Raw genomic sequence first — 23,444 nt, forward strand, 5'->3', positions numbered from 1 at the left:
ACACACACGCACACGCACACACATCCTCTTCTAGACAGCTCGCCTCCTACGGGCCACACCGTAAAAAGTGTGTCATAATTTAGATGTCATAATGTTTATAATGTTAATAGTCTTTATCAGAATGCATAAACAGGATTTGGATGTAGGTCACCCTGACTTGCACAGTCTCCTCTTGGCCTACTTTTACACATGGACGATAGGGATCTTTGACTCAAAAAAGAAAACCACTGAACACCATCAGAAAGCAGCTAAAGCCCAGCCTGTCCTATTTTAAAGTAAATTAACTGACATACCAATGCAAGAGATGTATACACTGGCAACACTGTGACAGATAAGTCACAGTCACGCACGTGCACGCGCACACACACACACACACACACACACACACACACACACACACACACACACACACACACACACACACACACACACTCACCACAGCCTAACATAGAACAGCACTGCTTTACATAGCACAGCATAGACGGCCAGACATGTTGCACAGGACAGAAAGTAGCCTACTTCAGCCTGGAACCATTCTGAAATCAGGATATAACGTAGAGTCTATATAGCATCACCTCCTGGTTCAGGATATAACGTAGTCTATATAGCATCACCTCCTGGTTCAGGATATAACGTAGTCTATATAGCATCACCTCCTGGTTCAGGATATAACGTAGTCTATATAGCATCACCTCCTGGTTCAGGATATAACGTTGAGTCTATATAGCATCACCTCCTGGTTCAGGATATAACATAGAGTCTATATAGCATCACCTCCTGGCTCAGGATATAACATAGTCTATATAGCATCACCTCCTGGCTCAGGATATAACGTAGAGTCTATATAGCATCACCTCCTGGTTCAGGATATAACGTAGAGTCTATATAGCATCACCTCCTGGTTCAGGATATAACGTAGTCTATATAGCATCACCTCCTGGTTCAGGATATAACGTAGAGTCTATATAGCATCACCTCCTGGCTCAGGATATAACATAGTCTATATAGCATCACCTCCTGGTTCAGGATATAACATAGTCTATATAGCATCACCTCCTGGCTCAGGATATAACGTAGAGTCTATATAGCATCACCTCCTGGCTCAGGATATAACATAGTCTATATAGCATCACCTCCTGGTTCAGGATATAACATAGTCTATATAGCATCACCTCCTGGTTCAGGATATAACGTAGAGTCTATATAGCATCACCTCCTGGTTCAGGATATAACGTAGAGTCTATATAGCATCACCTCCTGGTTCAGGATATAACATAGTCTATATAGCATCACCTCCTGGTTCAGGATATAACATAGAGTCTATATAGCATCACCTCCTGGTTCAGGATATAACATAGAGTCTATATAGCATCACCTCCTGGTTCAGGATATAACGTTGAGTCTATATAGCATCACCTCCTGGTTCAGGATATAACGTAGAGTCTATATAGCATCACCTCCTGGTTCAGGATATAACATAGAGTCTATATAGCATCACCTCCTGGTTCAGGATATAACATAGAGTCTATATAGCATCACCTCCTGGTTCAGGATATAACGTTGAGTCTATATAGCATCACCTCCTGGCTCAGGATATAACGTAGAGTCTATATAGCATCACCTCCTGGTTCAGGATATAACATAGTCTATATAGCATCACCTCCTGGTTCAGGATATAACGTTGAGTCTATATAGCATCACCTCCTGGCTCAGGATATAACGTAGAGTCTATATAGCATCACCTCCTGGTTCAGGATATAACATAGTCTATATAGCATCACCTCCTGGTTCAGGATATAACGTTGAGTCTATATAGCATCACCTCCTGGCTCAGGATATAACGTTGAGTCTATATAGCATCACCTCCTGGCTCAGGATATAACGTAGAGTCTATATAGCATCACCTCCTGGTTCAGGATATAACATAGAGTCTATATAGCATCACCTCCTGGTTCAGGATATAACATAGTCTATATAGCATCACCTCCTGGTTCAGGATATAACATAGAGTCTATATAGCATCACCTCCTGGTTCAGGATATAACGTAGTCTATATAGCATCACCTCCTGGTTCAGGATATAACGTAGAGTCTATATAGCATCACCTCCTGGTTCAGGATATAACGTAGAGTCTATATAGCATCACCTCCTGGTTCAAAATTAAATCAGGATATAATGTAGAGTCTATATAGCGTCACCTCCTGGTTAAAAATGTATCGGAAAAAACAATTATGCCAGCCTGTGACGTCAGTCAGTCGTTAAATATATACAAGGTCTCAGACTGATCAAAGCCCCATTGACGAATGAAAGACACATATTCAAAAAAAGTATGAAACAGTAGAATTTGCTGTTCATCTCTACAGTAGATCTAGATAGTGAGTCAAAGAGGATACCAGGTTACAATGAACATATATCAGTGGTTCTCAACCAGTGGTCCGGGGACCACCAGTGGTCCTTGAGGGGGTTCCAGGTGTTCCCCAGTTATTAAACTTAAATGATGAAGAGTTGGTAACCAAATGGACCCTTATGTCTTGAGAGCGTAAAATGAAACCAAATGGACCTGCATTACTTAATTTACAAGACGTCTACACAATTAGAGAATGAATAGAATTGTCATTTTGATCAACGCTTGTCTGTTATCTCTCCTATGGTACCAACATCAACACAGCATGGAATTGTGGACAAAATCTTATTCAATGACAACAAAGTATTCTTTAGTTTTGGGTCTGAAAGGCTAAATCTCATCACATGGTGGTACGTGGCTTAAATGCAGACTGCAGAATAAATAACGAACCTTGACATCACGAATAGTGTGGAAATCCACTGCCCTAGAAAGTAGACACTTCAGTGAATTGGTAGACACTCCCTGAGCAGGCTTCAAGCTTGCTCTTTAAAATCCTCTGGTAGCCACGCCCCCTCCCCCCTCCACACACACACACCTGCTGCAAACAGACAGACAGAGACCGGCTCCTTATGTTTGGTAGTAAAAGGAATGAAATAAACAACTTACTGTATGTAACTTTACACCTCATTGACGTTGAGTGGAGTAGGTTGTCACACAGTTGTGACAGTTTGAAAGAGAAGTTAATTCATCTTCAAAACAAAACTGCTTGGTCGTTTTGTTTTTATTCTGCAGGTGAGTTAGCTTCCTATGCTAAGCATTTGTGTGTGTGTGTGTGTGTGTGTGTGTGTGTGTGTGTGTGTGTGTGTGTGTGTGTGTGTGTGTGTGTGTGTGTGTGTGTGTGTGTGTGTGTGTGTGTGTGTGTGTGAGAGAAATGTACAAATATAATGGTGCTTGAAGTGCTGTGTGCTATAATAAATATACAGACACAATGGTTATAGTTTATATACTATATTATATACTGTATAGTACTAGGCTGTATTGTAAAATGATTATGAAAAACCTGAAGTAAAGGTATTTTAAGTAAAGGTATTTTCGTTTTAGCAGATTTCTTATACAAGGCTTGGGGAAAAAGGGCAGAATGTTCCGTTTGTTTGAAATGGAGTTTTTATTTTACTGTACAACTATGCAATATTGAAGCAGTGATTTATATGTTGTGTCCTATAACCCATTCTGAACGGGCACCCATTTTGGTGTCAGCATCATGTTATGCTTTAGCTATTGAAAAATAGCAGATCTACAAGCTCATATCGCGCCACCGAGTGGCGCGATACGAGCTTATAGGTCTGCTATTTTTGAATAATCGAAGAAAGACTGACATTTTTAGAATCTGATCTCGGGTCAGAATGGGTTAATCAGACCAGTGTGTGTCCCAGTGGGAAACCTCGTATGAATCTGATCTCGGGTCAGAATGGGATAAGTCCATGTGGGCTGGGCTATCTATCTATTTGTAACCGGAAGGATGCAGTATACGTACACATACGTTGTATGTTTGTCTGCTGTTGCTAGTGAGCAACTTCCTTTCTTTCTACCATACTTACTTCCACTCGAAGCTTATGGTGTCTCTCTCAACCTGCTCCACAGGTACACGATCCAGGGTGATATGCCCAGCCCCAGACCCCCAAGCTCAGCTTCTTCTCAGCCCTGAGTCCATTCTCCTGCATGTGACATGCTGTGAATGCTGGACCATAGAGCCTGCCCTAAATCCACTGACCACTGCACTACACGTGCAGTGCTGAACATCCAAGGCTGAGCGTGCAGCCAGCCGTGGCGTCCACGGGAGCCAGGACAATGAGGCTGGTCGGTGCCGTTGATACTGGGAGGAAAGTACTGGCCAGCTAAGCAGAGGTATGGGAGGATGGAGACGCTGCTGGAGCGCTCCTCATGAACGAGAGAGATCTCTCTATCCATGGGTTCCACAGTTTGACCCCTGGCATCACTTGCACAACTCATGAAGTCAAGTAGAAGATGGCTTAAGGTAGGAACTTTGTTTTTGTTTTGCTTCTTTGTTGCTGCTGCTTGTAATGTATGCTATGTATACTAGTGTGATTCAAGCTGGTGTACTGTTAGTGCCATTTTGGAACCAAATGACTTGGTGGTAATGAAACATGTTCAGGGACTGTTTCTGTCTCTGGAATTGAATGCGGATGTGAATCTACGGTTTGTGTGTTGTGTTGTGTCTGTGAAGGTTGTGAGTTGTAACAGAGAACAGCATATGTGTATGTGGCTCTATAATCTATATCATCTGTGTAAACAATATGCCATCTAAACAACATTTGTATCATTTGTGTTCAACAAAGAAACAAATCAAAGTAAAATCAATAAACGTGCGCGTGTGCACACACACGCACGCACAAGTCTACCTATGTACTATACTAGAATTTCACGGGAGCTGTCGGGGAGCATTTTTGGCGCTCGCCGACAAAACCCCTGATCTGACGTTAAGCGGTGCCCAAATGGTAGGTCACGATCTACAAAGGCTTTGCAGGTAGACCACATGACATGCCCCTAAAAAATATATATAATTTGAATATAAAAAACGATTTTTGCATCTGCCGCTTTAGATGACCTGAGATGACTTGATTGATTGACATCAAAAAGGGCCTGTCAGCTCAAACACACAATGCAATACTTGTTGTTGCGTACAATCATCAGTAGCAAAGTCAAATACCAACAAAAATAAAACCCTACCATTTCCATTTAGGAAATAGAGGGGGGGCCCTCTATTTCCCATTCCATGTGTGTTTGTCTTATATGTAGCCTATGAAAGGCCCCTCAATAACATTTTGTAACTATTTTCAGCAATGGGATGATAGTTTTATTTGGTGGGTATGTTGAGCTGGTCGTTTTGAAAGTAGCTCTCAAGTAAAAAAAAGTGTGGGCACCCCTGGTATAGATGATTATATGCGATATAAATCGCAGAGCAGAGTGATAAACTGCATCCAAGGGCTTGAGGACAGAACGAGCAGCATTTCTATAGATGACATCTCCATAGTCCAATACAGAAAGAAAGACTTCAACTTAAATCGCATGGTCTCTCAATTTCCTCGTTTGCTCGCAGAGTGCCATCTCCACGTCTCAGCCTCAAAGGAGGATTAGGCAGGCTGAAGCCTGGAGGTCAGATGCACTGAAATGACATCTCCATCTCCATCACCACCACACCCTTGTCCTTTCTTCCTCCGCCCAACTACTCCCGTTATCGCCAGGGGGGCAGTCAGCCAGATATTTCGTGAAGCCTCATTTGAAATCGGTAGTTCATATAATGGCCTGTTGTGGCGCTGGACTGGACCCAAAAAGCCCCATAGCTCCATAGAGGCCCATGTATTTTGGCCCAACTTCACATAGACTGTATTCCCTTAATAAACATGGTCATGAATACTTTCTTCTTCCAGTCACTAGTTTAAAGTCTCATTTATAATGTCATAATATTATTTTTGGAAAATTATGGTCCCATTAATTAAAAAAATGACCATAAAGTCGCGTATGTTCTGAGGGGCGTGGCTACCGTTACAGTCTATGATCGGGATTCCCCTCCCACTCAAGAGTCTTCTCCTCCCACTCGAGTCAAAATAAAAACCAACGGAGAAGAAGGGGGGAAGTCCCGCCTCGTTGTCTGGGCAGCCAATGACCAGCTGGTCCAAAACGGAGCCAGCCAATGGCCAGCTGGTACCAAACGGATCTAGAAAGATGGCGACTTACATCAGGAATTAGCATATTATTACAGGCTTCATTTTACGTTCATGTTAGACCCGGTGAATGCTTTGTCCATATTTTTTACAGTCTATGGTTATCGCCAGAGTACCTATACTACACACAACATTAAGCTTGTGGATGTACGTTGGCTTTTGAGCAGAGGCTCATTACTACTGGAGATGTGTCCCAGAGTGAGCGCCGTTATGTGTTTTATATGACCAAGCGTCTTCAATTCCCAGGCCTCTAAGATGAACATTAACACACATACATGTAGTGTCCAATCAAAAGTTATGGAGAATATATATTTTTTTTTTTTATATAAAATAATAACACCAAATATTTGTACCATTTATCAATTCTTGATTGGGTGGGCAGTATTTTTAGACCCAACTTTTTTTCAACCAGTGGTCCTTGAGGGGGTTCCAGGTGGTCCCCAGCTAAATGATGATGGAGAGTTGGTAACCAAATGGACCCTTATAGATCTTTAACTCTTGAGTGTAAAATGAATTTACACTCAAGAGTTACATTATTGTTAAACATCTGCATTGCTTAATTTACAAGTCTACACAATTAGAGAATGTAGAACAATTGTTTTTTTGATCCAGATATTCAAGGTTTTGGGTCTGAGAGGCTTAAAGTCATCAAATGGTGGTCCGTGGCTCAAATGCCCAATAAATAATGGGCCTTGATACAAAAAGGATTGAAAACCACTGACCTAAACACATACCGCAAAAGCTAGCGACTACAGTGAGGCGGAGGGAGAGACTGTGCACAGGCCAGGGCACTAGTGAGGCGGAGGGAGAGACTGTGCACAGGCCAGGGCACTAGTGTGGCGGAGGGAGAGACTGTGCACAGGCCAGGGCACTAGTGAGGCGGAGGGAGAGACTGTGCACAGGCCAGGGCACTAGTGAGGCGGAGGGAGAGACTGTGCACAGGCCAGGGCTCGCAAAATGAGCACAACAGAAGTGTTCAGACCAAAACACAGATAAACTGATATGATTGATAGCATAGTTGCATTTCTGTGTTTTGGGGGGATTTGACCCCCCAATTAATATGTTACTCACACATTCAGTCACTGTGATGTAAGGCAGTGTCTGAAATACTTTAACATGGAGAGGGATGTTCTACATTTAATCCTGATTTTATACTACTGTATTGGAGTAGAATCACACAAGTCAGCAGAACCACTTGAGAATCAGGAAGGTAGTTGAAATCTATGGTTGAAATATAGCCTCTATTTATTTGATGTACTTCATAGTTATTGTTAAAGAAGCACTGCCACCTTGTGGACATTGTAAATCACCACAGCTGGCCCATGCATTGAAATGGGAGGATTTTATCTTTTATGACAGCATATAGCATGACTGATTGTGTGTATTGTGTATTGATAAACAATGGCTGACAATATGACTTTTTCTTGAGGACATACCATAATATGAAAATGTACAAAAGTACAGTCAGTAAAGTATAGTACATTTTGGACGACATTGCGTAGTAGGCTATCACGTTGTTGTCTTTGACAGAATATTATGGCATTACATTATCATTATTATTATTATTATTATTATTATTATTATTATGGCATATTTGTGGCATGTATGCGTGTATGTAGGCTACGTATGTTATATAGATAACTTGTGTTTTTCACTTTGCTAGTTAGTTTCCATTTGGTTTTGTGAAATGTGGTTGTGTTTTGCAATTTAGGCCAGTGGTGTAACAAACAAAAACAATACAATACAATACAAGACAGGTCCTGTCTGTCTAAGTGAGTAATTGTCTTTCTTCAAACGTCAGTGAGCTGCAACGTTAACAAACACCATCACATGATGAGAAGCAGTGGACTGGCCTGATACTAGTGTCAAACAAACACCATCACATGATGAGAAGCAGTGGACTGGCCTGATACTAGTGTCAAACAAACACCATCACATGATGAGAAGCAGTGGACTGGCCTGATACTAGTGTCAAACAAACACCATCACATGATGAGAAGCAGTGGACTGGCCTGATACTAGTGTCAAATGTTCTTTGGGCTAACCATGACAATGAAAGACAACAAATGAAAAGAAAGTCACTGAATGTACGTGCAGCATCACAAAAGCTTCAACTGTATAGTGTTCTGATGCATGTACTTGATACTATTGCCAAGAGAAGCATTCAACTTCTGTAATAACACGGTCAAATTGAAACTATCCATTGTAACGCATTGACGTGCTCTGATAATCATGACGACCAAACCAACTGCTATGTGTGAGAGCCTGAGTGGCATTGGTTATAGCAACCATAGGCGTTGATAGAAAATGTACCAAATGTTAAAGTTTCATCATTTTTGTTACATTTTGGGTAAAACTTATAATAATTACACAAATAACATCATTGTATGCAATAACCAAGATGGTTCATTCGGTCAGAATGCACAGGTTAGTCCAGTACTTCTGCAGCAGTTCTGTAATAACGAAATAGAAGAAATCTATAATTTGCCCCTTAATTTGCATACAGATAAGAGGGGACTTCATTTAATTCCCTATTTTATTTTATTTTGTTGTATTCTATATGAAAAATCATCCTCTCTCACACACACATGCCAGTGTGTAGTGATCACCCTCCCCAGTGCTGCAAATGTTGCCACTGACATTGCCGACCTCTCTCTTTCTTTCTTTACAAAATAGTACTTTAGTTGAACATATCATTGTTGTATTTCCTTTTCTACAGCAGTGCACCATTTCATCTGCATCATCACCGTTAACTACCATGACATCTGTGCCATCACCGACTCTCACCGCAGAACATCTCACCACAATAGATTATTGTGATTATGACAATATGACAATAAGTAATGAATATAACCCTGCACATTTGCAAAGCAGGGTGTCTCGCTGTGGTTGCAGTTGCCTGGCTCTTTTCTATGCTGCTGAGCATTCCTTCCTTAGTGTTTCGTGAAGTTTCCGAGAATAAAACTTTTATAACCTCAAGCTCAGTCAAGGAATGCTCCAGCGATCCACCAAGCTATATCCCTGTGCGTCGCTTTGTTCTAGGCTTTGTAATTCCACTGATAATCATCACCGTGTGTTATACGGTTATCATTGTAAGGCTACAGAACAAATTCGCCACGTCCACTAAGCCACTATCAGGCCAGTCATGACTGCCCTGATAGCGATTGATGGTTCAAATGATAAAACAAATAAATCTGATATATCTAAAACCTTTGTAAACGCAAATAGTTGCATGAACCTGTTTCACTATGCATTCATGGGCAGAGATGTTAAGCAGAATTTATGTTCTTTGGTTTAAAAAATGTTAAACGCTTTCATGGAAGAGAAGTCCACCGGAAGCAGGGCATCAGTCACAACCTCTCTTCGTTAAGAGCAGTGGTTCCCAAACGTTTGAGCCTGTGACCCAAACTAGTGAAAATGGCTGATCTACAAGCTCACAATGCGTCACTTCACGCCACGTTGTGAGTTGTTGATGCTGATTTATGGAATTTCTTAGATTTTTCTTTTCTTCATGAAATTACTGAAAAGAATAATTGAATTCATTTTTAATTCATGAAAATGTTATTTTGTATGTTTTTAAATCATAATTTAAAACAAAATGTAGGAAACAAAAAAAATAAGCTTTAGAGAAGTACAGTATGTTCTCAATATTCATATTGATATAAAACAATATCTCGCTGCCCTGTTTATCTTCCCGTGAAAAAATACAGAGGTTGATTTACTTTAATTTAGCATGCAAATAGGTGCATCACATTTGTGTGATAGATAATTTAATTAATAGATAAAGATAATTTATTTTTGTATATATATTTCTTTCTTTTCTCAACATTGAGCTTTATAAAATCACATTAATGTAGCTGTTGCATGGTCTAATCTAATGAGACCATTGTCTTTGATGGATCTTATTTTGTACCATTTTCTGATGGATCTCAAGTGTACCATTTTCCATTTCTATGTGTCAATATGGTTAGGGAAGTGCCTGCATGTGCCTTTCAGGCAGCCTGTAACTTTGCTTTGGTCTAGCTGGCTTCCTCCTGGTATCAATATTAGGTAGCAGTTTAACGCCATGATTGTTTTCAGTTGTCCCCTGGAGTTGTCTGGCACACCGTTTTGTTTTTAGAAGCACTGTGCATAACATTTTTAACCACAACCCTTGCCATGGAAACGAAGCAAGATGGCGACACAGCCCCAGTGCTGATGTGATGACGTGTGGTATACCCCATGCTGTGTATAAAACGACTGTATCTCTGTTTAAACGTCAGAAGAATATACCTACAACCGTTCCGATGCTTGTAAGATTAATTCTCATGGAATAAACCCAAATATTATTGTAAATAATTCATATATGTCAGATGGATATGGACTGGTATTTACAACGGAAAAATAAAGCAGTCTTCATTCAGTGCATGGAAGGTCAACAGTGTAGCTAGCTACAGTGTTAAACCTGGCACACTTGTAGAAAAAGGTCCTTCTGCACATCTACAGGGACAGGTGCAGGCAACCAGGGCGAACAATGAGACAAAAGGAGATCCTGCACACTGTCTTCATTTAAATGGCAGCAGTTTATTCAGCTGAGTGACGACGTTTCGGTCTCACAACCATGCCTAGTGTAACTTTAATTTGATAGAACATGTTATATACATGTTTTTTCTTTTGAATAAAGTGTGTCTTTCTGGTATTATTTCTGGTTTTACGCAGCATGCCCTTGAAATTGAATGGCAATTGGTAATGCCATAAACTATATTACTATATCAGGTTGTTACTTAACACTAGGAAGTCTGAGCAGCCGTTCTGACCGAATTTGAGATTTCAACGTTTATTTTCTTAGCCCATGGGAGTCCAGAGAAAGTTCCCCTTGCATGACTTTGTCTAAATATTCGATTGAAATCATCTCTGTTTTTTTTCCATTTGAAACGTTTTGTAAATATGATTTTAGGCATATATCTCTTACTCAGTCTGACTATAATCGGCACAATCGACCGCCGTCCCCCTTTCTCCCCCAATCGCCTTTTGTTTGCGCTGCTTGATAATATTGCGCAATATCACATTTGTGTGTGTGGTGGATATATACAGTATATATATATATATATATACAAATTTAAATATTTTTTGCCTTTATTGATAGATGTATAGTAGGTAGACAGGAAACTGGGAGCGAGATGGGGGGGAAGACACAGTAAAGTTCGTCGGGATCGGGACTCCAACCCGCAACCAGGGGCGGCCTTAGGAATCTGGAGGCCCATTTCAAGACCAAATATGAGGCCGCCATATACCTATGACATAATTATTTTGTTGGTACAGCCGTATATTGATACAAATAGTTTGACTGTTCAATATCACACGCAGCCATTACTCTCGACAATAAAGCAACAACACCACCTCTCCTCATCCTGTCGTCCCTTCACAAATTAAAGTGCACATTTTAAGGTTATTTACATAAAATAGGTGTAACTTAACATTGTGGGAGAGAGCAAGGCAGTGAGTGAGCGAGATAGAGGGGGCCAAGAGTGGCCCTGACTGAAGCCTGACGTTCAGTTGGAGCTTGGAGGCCCCCCTGAGGGTGGAGGCCCGTTTCAATTGAAACTGGTGAAACATAGCTAAGGCCTCCTATGCCCGCAACACATTTCATGCTGGATTACCAGCCACGGTGCCTGGATCACTGTTAATAAAGTATTCACTCAGTCAATCTATTTTATTGTGCTTTGATGATATGACATTGTCTAGCTATCAAGCTACAAAAGTTCGTTAAATGAAAACACAGTTTAGTTTCCGTTAATATTTTAATAAAAGCATGTAAAAAAAATGTTATGGCAGATATTGAAAGAAGCATACATTGCTCCTTTAATCCATTTAAAAAAATGCCTTTTTAAATTGCACTTATCTGAACACCACACAGAATTTGAAACCTATATTATGACAATTTGACAAGAAAACAAACTCAAGACAATCAAATTTGTCATTCACACAAATACAATCGTTATATAAATTTAAATGTTTATTTGTTCTATTAATCTGTTAAATAAAATGGCTTAAATAAAAAGGCATCTTGGAAAATAAGTCATGAACGATCAGTTTCACTTCATTCACCTCTACCAATGTAATTACTATTTTTGCTTCTACCTCAGTTGCACCTCAGGGTGTAGCTCTAGTTTAACTGCCACAAGTTGAGGGTTTAATTCAGGGACAACTTGACAAGAATTATTAATGCAATAGTTATTTACTCTTTACCCGATGCTCAAGTTTTAAAAAACAGCGTACAACCTTCTAATCCCCTTCTCAAATCCCCTGCTCATGATAATCACAGACACGATACCTGCAGCATAATCACAGATTCTTTTGTATACATTTCAACAAAACATTTTAACATACTGTACAAGAAGATCAACGATGCACTAACCAAACAGTCAAATATTCACAACCTCTGTACTGTAGAACTTTTTTTAGGTTTAACCCATTCTGAACGGGCACCCATTTTGGTGTTAGCATCATGTAATGCTTTAGCTATTGAAAAATAGCAGATCTACAAGCTCATATCGCGCCACCGAGTGGCGCGATACGAGCTTGTAGGTCTGCTATTTTTGAAAAATCAAAGACACTTTTAGAATCTGATCTCAGGTCAGAATGGGTTAATAATGAAACTGTCAGGATGTAATAGACATTTTTAGAATCTGATCTCAGGTCAGAATGGGTTAATGTGTTGACTAGAGTGGCTGGATTCAGACAAGACTTGTTTTTTATTTATTTCTTTAAATTTTAACTACTACAGTTGCATTGATCTGGTCTTCTCAGAGCTCTGAACCAGTGTATATACAGTCAATGGTCTAACCAGCCCAAAACATCAGATTCTGTTGAATCTTCTAGGAAACCCAGACATCAAAAAAATGAAATGCGTTAAGATGAGATGCAAACAAATTCTCATATAAAGGTGAACATTGTCAATATCCTACTATAAATGTGCCACGTCTCTGTGTGTGTGTGTGTGCGTACGTGCGTGTGTACGGTTGTAATACACATAACTCAAGAACTATTTGCCCAACCGACTTCAAAATCGACACATGCAATCCATACCAACCAATCCATACCCCCCCAAAAAGGCCTCTGGCCCTGGTCCATATAGTATGGAGCTGGCCTATTCTGACATCATTCTGACGTCTGCATAGACTCCATATTTGGGCATGCCTGACAAAGATCTCCATATATGTTCCAAGTAGGCCAGTGCCCAATGGGCACCAACCACTCTAGTCATTTAAATCTCAGCTAGTGAAATTATATATATATATATATATATATATATATATATATATATATATATATATATATATTATATCTCTTATACATTTGGATTACCATTTTTTATGTTTGACAGTGTGTGGGTTTCCCAACTCTCAATAATAATAATAATAATAATAATTATTATTTTTATTATACATTATTTATTTTCATAGAACTTTTCAAAGCCCTTTTTCATAGTTCTTCACAGAATAAAAGAGCAGGGATAAAATAGATTAAAAAAAAACTAGCAGTAACAAAATAAAGGTGAAACAAACAACAGAAGACATCAAATAAGTGTGCGACAAGAACTGACTTCAAAATGAGTTCCGGTAGAGGGATGTACCAAAGCCTAGTAGCCTGGTATAAGGATCACGGGGTTTCAAAGATCTCGGATGTAGCCTGAAACTGACACAGTGACACTTCATCAGCTATCAACTGACACTTATGGCACTGTAAATTATGTGCCTTGCCGATCCGTTACGACACAGTCATATAAGACAAAGTAATAGGCTTTTTTACACATCTTAAAAGACTGAATGACTATATCAGTTTTGAACACTCGAGGATCCATTTTTGTTCGAGCTTTCTAAATGCAGTATTTGGGGATTTAGCAGTGGGGAAGGGGTGTTCCCCCCGCTGAAGTTGGTATTTTGGTTACCTGTCTAAATCCCTAAAACACCTCTGTCGCCTGTTACATTATGCATAGGTGTGGTTTGGGCGTTACAATAATTAAACCAATCACTGTGCCACATGCTATTGCCTTGCCTTTATCTGTTGCCCGTTTATGCCCAGTGCTATTGCTTCATAGCCTTACGGTCTCCCAGACTCCCATGGAAGAGCGATGCGTTGCTTGCCTTGAAGTCTCACTTGTGCTGAGTCACAACTCAGGTTACGGGTGCTTTTAAACTCCACTATGCGCCTTCCCAAAATGTGCGTGACCAAAATAGCAATTTAGGGGAAAGCGTGCCAACACGCCCATGACCACTCTAGGCGCAAATAGCGGTGTCGGCTGACTGGCGGGCTGCGTCGCGGGTAACGGCGGCGACGAAAATGGAGCGTGTACATTCTACTCTCTTCACTGTTCAGAGAACACAAGAATGTTAGATTTTCCACAATGAGCCTGCTCGTTCTTGCTGTCTAAAAAGGGAGTTTATGTGTTTGAAGTACAGTGAATTTGGGTCATTCCTGAAAACTGTCTGATTAAATAATAAAAAAAGAAATATATAATAATAATTAAAATGGGCTGTTTTGTTCTCTCCAACTGTATACATACACACACTACATAATATACCATACTAGTAAGTAGGTTGTTTCTGCATACACTCCCGTACATGTACAGTATGTTAGGAGTAGAACGTGAGGACACTCTGATGGTTGCCTCTGACCAGTAGCATTGGAGGCAGGTCCTTTGATAGTGTTTCCAGCCAACACATGTAGAGGGCGCTAGACACAGTTCCCTTCCTGGCCAATGGCATACTCCTTTATGGGTGGGTGGGTAGACAGACAGACAGAGCAGAAAATACAAAAATATATATTAAGTGAGTCATAGTAATAACTTTCTTTACTTGAGTTCTTATAGTATTAAAATGTTTTGATAAAGTTGAAAGCAAGAGCCTTACATAACGATGAGTTTGGCAGTGGCGGAATGTTCCTTCAACAGCTCGTTCAGTCTGATCTGACGATTGGACTGAAGATTCCCAAGGAGGATCATGTGTAAAGAGACAGTTTTAGTGGTCAACCAGAAACAATGGTTGGTTGCAAATTGCAATGGACATTTCTTACCAGTAGTTTGAAAAGCACTGGTCTATGAATACCCATGAAAACTTACGTCATACTGACGCATAGTTCTGTAGTTCTGATTGGCTGCCTTTCTACGCAACCCATAGAGGGAGGGACGCAACCACACACTTTTAATGCCATAGTCGAAATGGTCGATTTCGAGCGGTGATGCCATGATGCCTCAGTGCAGCAAAGCAGAGCACACCGGAGCACACCGGCTGATTTAACGGTAACACATTTGGACCCCCACGCAGACTACCGCGGACCCCTGCACCCACCTCCGCAGGTGCGGAGGTGGGTGGACCTTGGACCCGCCGATCCAAGGACCCCCGCAATTTTGACACATGAGAGATGTTCTTTGTACCTGCCAAGCCAATACAACCGACAGCTGTATGTGAGGTGCGACATATAATGGCTTGGAGAATGTGCTACCTGAGAGTGCACAAATACAACCAAATGGACCCATAACAGTCCATTTGTATTTCCATCTGTTACGAAGGAACGAAGTGTCGCTCCGACATCACAACCGTGGTGTCAGAGGGGATCACGACATTATAAATATAACGCCTAGCAGGTTTACGGGTAGAATTAAGCTTGGAACTTTAGTTGTGACTTATACTCACCTTTGACTATTGAACCCCACCTGCCTTAAGAGCTCCCATTTCTATCCCTTACTACTAAACTAAGGTGGGACCTCTCGGCTGTAATTCCCAGACCATATCAGGCTCTTGATTTAGAGCCTCGGTTACACCATCAGAGTTTATTGTTATAAAAGGGTCCTTTGGTTCCATTTGTAGTAGGCTAAGGCTACCACTACACCGTCAGTTACAGAGTCACCTCGACAGATCCTGTTGTTGTTAATTACCAGTGGCTGCCTTATATCTCCAGAATTGTGCTATGAAATGTAAATATCTGTCTGTATTTATGTGCCACGTGACACTTTGATACACATATGCCGAACAACTTTCGTGTTCTGACTTTTGACCTATGACCTTTAGATCATTTTGAATTATATGAAAAACAGTTCAATGTATCTCCTCCCAGAATGCACAAAAACGTCTACACGTGAACTTTGGACCTATACAGACAATGAGCCAATGAAAATTACTGTTTTGTGAAAATTCTTCTTCTGCCCCTAATAAATACATGCAGCGTCATATGACATTTTACGGTATGGTAGAGGGTCATGCCAAATAGCACTGAAACCAGTCTTACTCCAATTGGCCAAAGGGGGGCGCTATAGCAATCTTTTGAAAATGAAACCTTTGAACAGGCATAACTCATGCCTCGTTTGGCCAAAGTTCACGACACTTGTTTCCACATGTTCCTTGACTCATGGGGGAACACATCTGTCACTTTGAAAAGTAAGCTCCGCCCCCATTTTGAGCTCTTTGAAGAATGGTTATACCTGATTTTCTGCCTGGTTTTTTTTGAGCAATTTGCGTGAAACGTTCTACACACAATGTATGGACCATTATCTGAAATTCCAGTTGAAGAGAAGTTTGTACGTGAGAACGTGACCATCGAACACTGTAGAAATGGATAATGACATGCCCAAAATGAGGACACACACTTCTTACCCAAACACTGAATGATGTTACTGATTGTCTCCGTGTAGCTCAGTCAGTAGAGCTCTTGCCTTCGGACCACAAGGTTGTGTGTTCAAATTCCGGTACTGACAACTCAGCTCGTCAGTCTTATTTGTAAATATTGTTCTTATTGTCTTTTTTCTTGGTCCCGCCATTTTGTAATTATTTTCCCTTCTGCTCTTCTATATTAGTTATATTTACCATATTTTATTTTATCATTCTTATTTTTTATTTATGTTGAAATACACCTCTGTGGGAGATGGCAAGCCATGGAAACTGTGAACCAAACTTTAGCCAGATTTCTAATCCATCACACGACATTGTTTCATGCTGAGTATACAGAAGAATAGCCAGTCGACAAGCTCATAGATCTTGTAGATCTGCTATTATTTTCTTGTCATGTGACACCATTGTACGATTGAGTATTATTTAAGCCAATGAAGCAAAGATATAGCAGAATGTTTTACCTTAGCTTTGTACAATTCCAACTCATTGTCAGTGATCCTCCATGGCTCCATGGCTTTCAGTCTCTCTGCTGCTTCCTGCTCCATGTCATCTTCCTTCAGCCTGTATGGCTCAATCAGCTCCTTAAAGGTCAGTTTACTGGAGACATGATGATGTAGAACATCAGCCTGTATGGCTCAATCAGCTCCTTAAATGTCAGTTTACTGTAGCCCTAGAACGGCTCTTGTTGTTACATACAGTATGTACAGTATTTCACATACAGAGCCATAGTACACCCTCCTTGATTTGTGGTAGAACTTTAACATGTGCGGCCTAAATGTGATAAATGCTCCGTTTGTACTCACCCATTAAATTATTCCAAAGACGTGGAGTGAAAAATGGTCCTCTAGTTTTATATCCATGTGAAAGTTCTGGCACAAAACGCGTATTTAGTGAATTATCTCCACTTTTTCAAGAGATGCACACGGACGCCTTTCTCTCCGGCGAGAGGGGCACGGAAATATCGATGAACCGATTTTAGATACTTCCTGTTGTTTACCGAAGACGTCATCACCAATTGACCGGAGAAACACAAAAGTTTGCGGTCACACAATTGGCAGGTGGTGTGATTAATTACCCAGCACCTATCGCAAAGCACCTGCCAATTGTGTGACCCAAACTTTTGTGTTTCCTTGGTCAATTTGTGATGACGTCTTTGGTAAACAACAGGAAGTATCTAAAATCGGTTCATCGATATTTCCGTGCCCCCCCTCGCCGGAGAGAAAGGCGTCCGTGTGCATCTCTTGAAAAAGTGGAGATAATTCACTAAATACGCGTTTTGTGCCAGAACTTTCACATGGATATAAAACTAGAGGACCATTTTTCACTCCACGTCTTTGGAATAATTTAATGGGTGAGTACAAACGGAGCATTTATCACATTTATGCCGCACATTTTCAAATCGACCAGGACCCGGTGCAAGCCATCTATGGCTCTGTATGTGAAATACTGTACATACTGTATGTAACAACAAGAGCCGTTCTAGGGCTAAGTTTACTGGAGACATGATGATGTAGAACATCAGCCTGTATGGCTCAATCAGCTCCTTAAAGGTCAGTTTACTGGAGACATGATGTAGAACACCTGTATGGCTCAATCAGCTCCTTAAAGGTCAGTTTACTGGAGACATGATGTAGAACACCTGTATGGCTCAATCAGCTCCTTAAAGGTCAGTTTACTGGAGACATGATGGAGAACACCTGTATGGCTCAATCAGCTCCTTAAATGTCAGTTTAATGGAGACATGATGGAGAACACCTGTATGGCTCAATCAGCTCCTTAAAGGTCAGTTTAATGGAGACATGATGTAGAACACCTGTATGGCTCAATCAGCTCCTTAAAGGTCAGTTTACTGGAGACATGATGTAGAACACCTGTATGGCTCAATCAGCTCCTTAAAGGTCAGTTTACTGGAGACATGATGTAGAACACCTGTATGGCTCAATCAGCTCCTTAAATGTCAGTTTACTGGAGACATGATGTAGAACACCTGTATGGCTCAATCAGCTCCTTAAAGGTCAGTTTACTGCAGACATGATGTAGAACATCATTGCACTGAACTAATAAAGCATGTTTAGTGAGTACTAGGGATGTACCGATGAGACATTTCGGCCGATATCCAATGTAATTAATTGCTCTTATGGCCGATAAATGATATAACAAATGTCGATATGATCTTATTCTGTAATAAATAATTATAATAATTCTGTCCATTCTGAAAAATGGCTTATAAACACTGAAGTTGGAAAAAAAAGCTATGCCTCTTTATTCCAACACTAGGGATGCACCGTTATTGAAATGTTGGCCCATATCCCAACATAAATGACTTGAATGTAGTATTTTTATTTAAATATGTTGCGAATTGTTGAAAGCTTCCCCAGAAAACACTGATATAATTTGCTTAAGCATCAGCTGAATATTTATCTTTAGGAAAAAGGATTGTCAGCTGAAATGTTTTAACCATTAAGGGACGCAATCCCATATTTATTTGGTTTGTCAGATTGTAGTCAACATTGAAATGCTGCTGTATAATTGTTTGTCCCCTTTAGCCGGACGACGGACATAGCCTAGCTCTCTCCAATTAGTTCCTCTTGGTGACCTGACTGCAGCGAAGTTGCGGGGAGCGATATTGAATTTTGCTGTATTTGGCTAGAATCTTGGCATTTCCATAATCTAGTTAAATAAACTTTCAATTCTGTCTGCTCTTAGCATTACCGATTGCTCGGTCACATTATCTTAGGTAGCCCATTGCATGGCAATGATGGATATTTTCTAGATTTAGAATCTAAACAAAGATTCTGGCAAGCCCGTCTTTTGGTTAAATACCTTTCTGGGGATATTTTGTCTAGTTTAGTTTAGTTTTTAGTTTAGTTTATTTGTCTCAGTCATGGTTTATCCCAGCATTATTACATACAATTGACCAAAAAGAAAAGGGCTGAAGCCGAAGCTTATGTAATCTCATAGACCGTGCAGGACGCAACAATTGAGAAATATTGACCGATTTAACATTCAATCAAGAATTCTTGGCAAGGCTGTATCTTGGTTGAATAACTGTCAGGGGATATTGTGCCGGGCACATGATATTGAATACTCTCTTCTGCCTTTTCATGTATTTTTTGTATTATTGCTTGACGCCTGTATTAGCTTCAGTGAAAACTCTTTCTACGAGATGATTCGTTTATTTCTTCATACGGACCTTCGGGTCTGATCTTATCACTGGACAAGTTGGTGAGTGAAAGATTATGCAACAGTTTTTACTAAAATAGAACGGAGCATTTTACAGTGTGTTTTCCTGTACTGAGAGGCTTGTAGGTTCACAGTTAAAAGTATAGAGTTTGTAGGTCTTTGCTGAAACTATCGAGTGTAGCAGAAATAATTAGTGGTTGAACATTCTTACTCACCCCCCCCCCCCCCCCCCCCCTTACATAATAATGTAGTCCTGAGTGTAATGCATAATTATATCTCACATCAAATCCATAACATACATTGTATTTTCCTACTGGCAGATGGTAGTGCCTCATTACTACACGTATCCATCCGATTTTTGCATTGTTAACTTGAAAATTATTTTTGGCAAGCGAAACCAATGTGCCATGGAGCATAAATAAACATGTACTTGTGTTTCTTGGGTTTGGTGTTGATGTCTCCCAGAACGTTGATGTCGGAATAGTCGATCCTGAAGCGGCTCAGCAGATAGGCCATCCTAGTTAAACGGAGAAATATAATGAATAGACTCTCAACCAAAGTGTCACACATCTGTTCATATTAAGGTATTTAATGATAGATAACCAAAAGCGCTCATTAACCAACACATAGGTTAACCAACACGGGTCACAGACATTGCAGTTCCCTGGAGTAGTTGCACCACTCAAAAATGACATGACAATATGACATATACTATGAAAGCGTCACTACCGTAGGCTACTTTACGTTATAGAGTAAATTTAACCAACATCAATTTTGGTGGGACAGCTCAATTAGCCTAGGGGTATACTACTTAAAATTTGAGAACACAAACTGTACCTCTAAATATTTACTTAATATTTATTAAACACTTAAATCTAAATATGTCATATTTTGGGGCATCTGTCAGCCTGTTCTCTGTTCTTCTCTAGTACTCAGTACCTCTGGTTGTACAGTACGACATTCAAGATTATTGATCATAGTAAGACCGAAAGAGTTCATAACCATGAAACTGGTAACTCACGCGCGGCGGTCATGATCAATTCGGTTGATCTTTCCACCAACGAACACACGGATCCTGCAGTCGCCCCACTTCTTCTTATTGGTCAGCAGGTATGGAATTAGAAGTGTCAGGCCTAGAACATTCCAGTGAGATAATGTGATGTCTCCCCGCGACCCAAACTTAGTGGAAATAGCAGATCTACAAGCTCACAACGTGTCACGCCACGTTGCGAGCTTGTAGATAAGGCTACAAGCATTTGTTTGTTTGTTTTTCCATTTGTTGTCATGGTTTTTCTTAGATTTTCTTTTTTTTTTATATTGTTTTGGGCTCTTTCTGCCTGGGCTTTTTCTGTATGGTGGCAGGAGAAGGGGAGAGAGATGGGGGGGGGGGTGACAGACACGCGGCAAAGGTTGTCTGGATCGAACCCGCGACACGCCGTCAGGCTGGCTTGGCAGCCTAGTTGCCCGGACCACTACACTAGCCGCCCGGGCCTTTTCTTTGATTTCTTCATGAAATTACTGGAAAAATAATAATTGAATTTGTTTTTGAAAATGATTTTCTTTTTTGCTTTTTGGGGAAATTATTTTTGAAAAGGTTTTGAATAATAATTGAAAACAAAATGTAGGAAACGACAACTAAGGGGACCCATAACAATGTGATCGTGACCCACAAATGGGTCATGACCCACTGTTTGGAAACGGTGTGTTACAGTATATACTGTAGACGCCATGTATTCAGCAAGGGATAATATACAGTATGCAGCAGTACCCCTTCAAAACAAAATAAATATACAGTTGTGAAAATGTTGACACATGCTTCAGTATTTACCTCCGTCATCAAACAGCCACCAGACATCGATGGTGCCTTTTCCCTGTCTCTTTTTAAACTGCTGGCTGCTCTCTAACATGCGCTGGTCTGTCAGACTCAGCGGGGACTTGATCTCTGTTGGAGACAAACCATGAACTGTAGTTAGTTTAACGATACACTCAACTGCACTCGTCTGCAGCTTGTGCCTGCGATCACAGCGGTAATATAAGACAAAATGTATGTACGGTAAGTAAAAGCATGTGTATTCTGATCACTTTTGAGCTTGTAGATCTGCAATTTTTGCCATGATAGTAATATGCACTGGGCCCAATCTAGTGAATGCGGAACTATTGTGGCCCTCTCCATCGTCAAAGTTGCCCACCCCTGCCCTATATTTTCCTGTTTAGTTTCTCGCACCTTTCATTATCAGCGGGCTGCTTTGGTTGCTTGTGTTTTTCGAGAGACAGGAATCGGTGTCTGACTCCTTAGGTAGGTTAACAGTCACCACCACCTCCTGTGCTGGCTTCTCATGGGACAACAATAGCTCCTCTGGAAAAACAGGCATAAACAGAGAGAGAGAGAGAGAGAGACAGACATTGACTTATACAGAATATTTAGTTCACCATATCATTTTGTTCGCAGAAAATAATAATAATAATATAATAATACAAATAATGATGATAGGCCTGGGATTTAAATATCTCACATATACACAGTGGTGGGAAAAATACACATTTCACTTCAAAGTAAAAGTATCTATAGTAGAAATACAGGTATGTCATTCAACATTTACTTGAGTAAAAGTACAAAGGTATTGGTATGAAAATGTACTAAAAGTACCAAGAGTAGAAAGTACTCATTATGCAGAATGTACCATTTCACAAGTTTTCAATTGTATTAAAAATCTTCGAGTAAAGTAAAGAAATACCTTAAGTACAGCACTTAGTTACTTTATACCACTGCATATAGATTTCTTGTTGTCTGTGAAATGTCCAGTCAGTTCTATGGGGAATGTGTACCTGGTCCCTGGATATGGGAGATGTCGAGTCCCTCCTGTAGCCTGAGAATGACCACTCCAAACTGCAAGTCAAATGCATCACTGGAACACACACATTACAGACAAGTCAAAAATGATTTCTATTCAACATCGTCCTCTATATGCGTTTCATCTTGAAAGAAAGCATAGGAAATGCACACTGCGATGCCTATTTCAAACATACATACATAATGTGAGTTCCCAGTGTTGCAAATAAATTGCTCATTTAAAGTATTATCCAAGAGATTAGATACCAACATCATTCAACCCAATCTTCAGTTTTACACCAAATGTCAGGCATGAGATGTGATTAGACTGTGTGTTTACATACAGTACGGTTGCGGAAAAAACATGGTCAAAGGCACATTTCAGCCCACCCTGAAGCCTTTAGGCCTCACTCACACTGTTGCAACATGCAACATTTTTCTTGTGTCTTGTCCGTGTTTAATGGCCGCCCCAATGCATTTCCAATGGAAGTCACATGGTTTGACAAAATATTTTTGTTTGATGCGGGGGAGGGGGGCACAACACAGCCAACAAACAAAAATGTTTTGTCAAATGTCCCCTGTTCTCCTCTTGCCAGGCGTTTTTTCTTCTTTAGACACACGAACACAGCGCGGGGGGGGGGGGGGGGGGGGACACCAATTCCGCGTTTCCTGGTGTTTTTACACAAGATGGTGAGATT

General features: G+C 40.4%; 1 protein-coding gene across 1 annotated transcript in view; it reads right to left on the reverse strand.

The window, feature by feature from the left end:
- Positions 1–13,402: 13,402 nt before the first annotated feature.
- Positions 13,403–23,444, reverse strand: part of LOC310872578 (solute carrier family 12 member 2) — a 30,031-nt gene continuing 19,989 nt past the window's right edge. Inside the window, exons 19-26 of the mRNA XM_083784564.1 lie at positions 22,743–22,822; positions 22,141–22,272; positions 21,745–21,858; positions 20,938–21,049; positions 20,347–20,433; positions 17,195–17,330; positions 14,979–15,046; positions 13,403–14,838 (exon numbers count right to left, since the gene is read on the reverse strand). Coding sequence (XP_083640690.1) covers positions 14,703–14,838; positions 14,979–15,046; positions 17,195–17,330; positions 20,347–20,433; positions 20,938–21,049; positions 21,745–21,858; positions 22,141–22,272; positions 22,743–22,822 — 865 coding nt within the window. The 3' untranslated portion in view covers positions 13,403–14,702. The remainder of the gene's footprint in view (positions 14,839–14,978; positions 15,047–17,194; positions 17,331–20,346; positions 20,434–20,937; positions 21,050–21,744; positions 21,859–22,140; positions 22,273–22,742; positions 22,823–23,444) is intronic.

This window comes from Protomyctophum parallelum, assembly GCF_964188405.1.
Source record: "Protomyctophum parallelum genome assembly, chromosome: 15".
Lineage (NCBI taxonomy): Eukaryota > Metazoa > Chordata > Actinopteri > Myctophiformes > Myctophidae > Protomyctophum > Protomyctophum parallelum.